The sequence below is a fragment of the Cebus imitator genome, unplaced genomic scaffold (genome assembly GCF_001604975.1).
Source record: "Cebus imitator isolate Cc_AM_T3 unplaced genomic scaffold, Cebus_imitator-1.0 Scaffold111, whole genome shotgun sequence".
NCBI lineage: Eukaryota > Metazoa > Chordata > Mammalia > Primates > Cebidae > Cebus > Cebus imitator.
In genome coordinates, this window is record NW_016107426.1 from 3,553,530 (window position 1) to 3,558,253 (window position 4,724).

A 4,724-nucleotide genomic window follows, 5' to 3' on the forward strand; every position below is an offset into this window, starting at 1 on the left:
CTGGCTAATTTTTGTATTTTTAGTATAGACGAGGTTTCACCATGTTGGCTAGGCTGGTCTCGAACCCCCAACCTCAAGTGATCCACCCTTCTTGGTCTCCCAAAGTGCCAAGATTACAGGTGTGAGCCACTGCACTCGGCTGTAATCTTCTTTCTTTCTTTTTTGAGACGGAGTGTTGTTCTGGTGCCCAGGCTGGAGGGCAGTGGCATAATCTCAGCTCACTGCAAACTCTACCTTCTGAGTTTAAGCAATTCTCCTGCCTCAGCCTCCTGAGTAGCTGGGATTACAGGCACTTGCCACCACACCAGGATAATTTTTGTGTTTTTAGTAGAGACAAAGTTTCCCCATGTTGGCCAGGCTTGTCTTGAACTCCCCACCTCAGGTGATCTGCCCATCTCAGCCTTCCAAAGTGCTAAGATTACAGGCATTGAGCCACTGCACCTGGCCCAGCCAGACTTTTCTAATAGTTGACTGGGTCCCTCATATTTCAGCCTCTTTATGAGTGATTCCCTTTGGTCAGTAACATTCTCTGCATTTAATAAACCTTACAACTTGCTTTCATGCAAGTGTGCTTTACTCAATTAGGTCCGTATAGAGATACCGGGGTGGGACCGGCCCAGAATAAAGTAGGAGAATCTTACTACTTGGTAACCTGGAGCCTGAGGACCCACCAGTAAAGACCACTCCCCTCCAAAGTCTTCTTTATACATCTAGAAGGGCATTATTATTTTATGAAATTCAGGAAACATTTCTCTCTGCAGCCTGGCAGAGGAAATATTGTTAGGATTTACTTAAGGAAATCCATGTTCCAAACTGGCTAAAGAATTTAAAAATATATCTTGCTTGTCATTTTCAGATGGCTAGCGGGGTGTGTGTGTGTGTGTGTGTAGAGTGTGTGTGTGAGAGAGAGAGAGAGAGAGATATGAGAGTCTTAAGGTGCTAAATATTTACTCAGCATTTTTTGCCTAGTAATAATAATTCATATTTCTTGGAAACTTGTTACATTGCCACACAGTGTTCTAAACTCCTTATAACATTCATATCCCACAGTGAATAATATTTAAACTACCATTTAAATATTCAATCTGAAATGGTTTCAGGTGGTGTCTGGATGGAACTTTCTAATTACCTACTCGATTGTGCAAACGAATTGTTCCAAAGAGAATTTTCTGTTCTTAACTCCAGACTGCAAGTCCCTTTCGAATGGTGTAAGTAGCCAAAAATTTAATTATGAAGTTCTTAGCATTTTATTTACATGTTGATGGTAACTATCAAGCTGGGTGGGAAGACTGTCACTAAAGTTTTAGACAACATTCAGTAATTCACATTCACATTCACTAGGGCCCCCTAAAGCTCACATCACTGGTCAAGCTACCTCACCTACCTGGCCAAAGAATCTGCACAGCTAGCAATAAGTATTTTTTATAACTTGATTTTATTTTATTTTTTGAGAAAGAGTCTCACTCTGTTGCTCAGGCTAGAGTGCAGTGGTGCCATCTTGGCTCACTGCAGCCTCCACCTCCCAGGTTCAAGCAATTCTCCTGCCTCAGCTTCCCAAGGAGCTGGGACTACAGGCGCCTACCACTGTGCCTGGCTAATTTTTGTGTTTATAGTAGAGACAGGGTTTTACCATACTGCCCAGGGAGGTCTTAAACTCCTGACCTCTGGTGATCCACCTGTCTTGGCTTCCCAAAGTGCTAGAATTACAGGCGTGAGCCACCGCGCCAACTGCGCCCAGCCGGTAATAAGTAGCTACAGAGTGAAACCAGGGAGGAGACATAGACAAAATGCTTGAACTGTCAAGTGTATCTTTGTTACGTTTCCACACATTCCTATTTCCTTTTCTTCCCCATGTGCTCAATGCCCATGTGTTTGTTCCCTTGCTTTACCCAGGACTATTTTCTTTTCTTTTTTGAGACAGAGTCTTGCTCTGTCACCAGGCTGGAGTGCAGTGGCACGATCTTGGCTCACTGCAACCTCCGACTCCCTGGTTCAAGCGATTCTCCTGCTTCAGTCTCCCGAGTAGCCGGGATTACAGGCACGTGCCACCACGCCCAGCTAATTTTTGTATTTTTAGTAAAGATGGGGTTTCACTATGTTGGCTAGGCTGGTCTCTATCTCCTGACCTTGTGATCCGTCTGCCTCGGCCCCCCAAAGTGCTGGATTACAGGTATGAGCCACCATGCCCGGCTGCCAGGACTATTCTTCATGTCAAACTTTTCTCTGTTTGTTTTCTCATCTTCCCCCCCCACCTTTATTTTTAATAAACAGACCCTGAGTCTCTAGCTTTCAGTCCTTTATAGCATCATATCTTGTTATCTGAACCAAAATTACATTAAAATGGTGTATCTGAAGGTAGTCGTATCTAGTGAACGTTAAGATGGCTAAGACATGATATGTTCCCAGGGATGTTTGCATTTCCGCAGACGACTGTGCTTTAGCCAAGGGATTGCTGCAAGTCCTTTAATCTAGGAATGCTGCTTCTAATTCTTTTATATGGGAAATCCAGACCATAAGATGTTAATTTCAGTTGTTTTTTAATAGGAAAATATTATAAATAAATTGTTTATACAACATTAGAGAATGGCTAAATAAATTACAGTATATCCATACAGTAAAATCTGATACAACTATCAAAAATTTTTAGTTTTTAGTAACATAGTAAAATGGTTACAATGTTAATTAAAAAAACATAAAAATTAGGATACAGGCCAGGCGTGGTGGCTCACGCCTGTAATCCCAGCACTTTAGGAGGCAAAGGCTGGAGGATCACAAGGTCAGAAGACTGGGACCATCCTGACCAACATGGTGAAACACTGTCTCTACTAAAATACAAAAAATTAGCAGGGCATGGTGTCATGTGCCTGTAGTCCCAGCTACTCGGGAGGCTGAGGTAGGGGAACCGCTTGAACCCAGGAGGCAGAGGTTGCAGTGAGCCGAGATCACGCCACTGCATTCCAGCCTGGCGACAGAGCAAGACTGTCTAAAAAAAAAGTAGGATACAAAACTATACTGTTATATAGATTTATTTAAATATACAAAATAAATGTAAATATAAAAAGTGATGGAAAACAAATTATGACAAAATATAGGATGTAGTTAAATTTCAGTTGGAATTGTGGGTGCTTTATCTGATTCTTCATATTTTTTGCAAATTTTTGATACTTCCCAAATTTTCTAATTGAGCATGCATTTATTTCATAATTGGAGAAAAAAGTAAAAAGGACACTATCAAGAGAGTAAAAATACAAACCACAGAATGTGAGAAAATACTTTTAAATCATGTATCTGATAAGGGTTTAACATGTAGAATATATAAAGAACTTCTTTTGTTCATAAAATAACAAGTATTAGAAAGGACATAGAGAAATTAGAACTTTTGTACATTGCTGGTAGGACTGTAAAATGCTGCAGCCATTATAGAAAATAATTGGGCAATTTCTGAAAATGTTAACCATAGAATTACTCTATGACCCAGAAGTTGCACTCCTAGGTATATGCCCAAAAGAACTGGAAACACATATTCAAACACATGCTTATACATGAAAGTTAATAGCAGCAAAATTCATAACAGCCAGAAAGTCAAAATAACCCAAGTGTACATTAACAGGTGAATAGATAAACAAAATGTGCTATTATATATACACACAATGAAACACTTCACCCTTTAAAAAGAATGAAGTTCTGATACATGCTACAATGTGGATGTAGCTTGGAAATATTATGCTAAGTGCAATAAGCCAGATACACACACAGAATATTGTATGGATTCCACTGATGTGAAACATTTAGAATAGGCAAATTGATAGAGACAGTGAGTAAATGAAGATTTGTGAGTGGATAGGAGGTGAGAATGGGGATTTAGTGCTCAGTGGGTAAGAACTCTGTTTGAGGGGGATGAAAACTTTTAGAAATGGTGATGGTTGCATGACATTGTGAATGGAATTAATGCCACTGAACTGTATCCTTTAAAATGGTTAAAATGGCAGATTTTATGTTATACATGTTTTATCACATTTCACACAGAACCTAGCTATGTTTGTTTATTATTCTTTTTTCCCCTCTCTTCTGGGGACCTTGGCATAGGTCTTTCTCTGTATTTTTCTCCCTCTGTTTTTAAATTATGAAATCGTGTCAAGTCAAAAATTAACTCAGAATGCTGTTCTGACAACATTATATGGAATTCTCCTTTTTGTTATTTAGTTTGTATTTTTTTTTTCCTTATCCAAAGAAGAACCTAACTTTTTAGGCAAGCATGTTTATATTTCCAAGTATATTGTTTTTGTTTGTTTGTTTAAACAAGTTACTAATTTTTAGAGATTTTTTTTTTATGCTGAGGTAAAAGAACATACCCTGTATTGTGTCTGCTTTGTAAAATATATTGAATCTTTTTGTAACCTGACATAAAAACAATAAAAAATATTTGCATGATACTGGCCGGACGCAATAGCTCATGCCTGCAATCCCAGCAGTTTGGGAGGCTGAGGTGGGTGAATCACTTGAGATCAGGAGTTCAAGACTAGCCTGGCCAACATGGCAAAACCTTATGTCTACTAAAAATATGAAAAAATTAGCCAGGTGTAGTGGCACGCACATGTAATCCCAGGTACTTGAGAGGCTGAGGCAAGAGAATCACTTGAATCCAGGAGGCAGAGGTTGCAGCGAGCCAAGATCATGCCACTGCACTCCAGCCTGGTGACAGAGCAATACTCCATCTCAAAAAA

The 4,724-nt window shown here is 39.6% G+C and overlaps 1 protein-coding gene across 1 annotated transcript in view; it reads left to right on the forward strand.

The window, feature by feature from the left end:
* Positions 1-4,724, forward strand: part of KNG1 (kininogen 1) — a 27,622-nt gene that overhangs the window by 7,824 nt on the left and 15,074 nt on the right. The window contains exon 5 of the mRNA XM_037741923.1: positions 1,101-1,208. Coding sequence (XP_037597851.1) covers positions 1,101-1,208 — 108 coding nt within the window. The remainder of the gene's footprint in view (positions 1-1,100; positions 1,209-4,724) is intronic.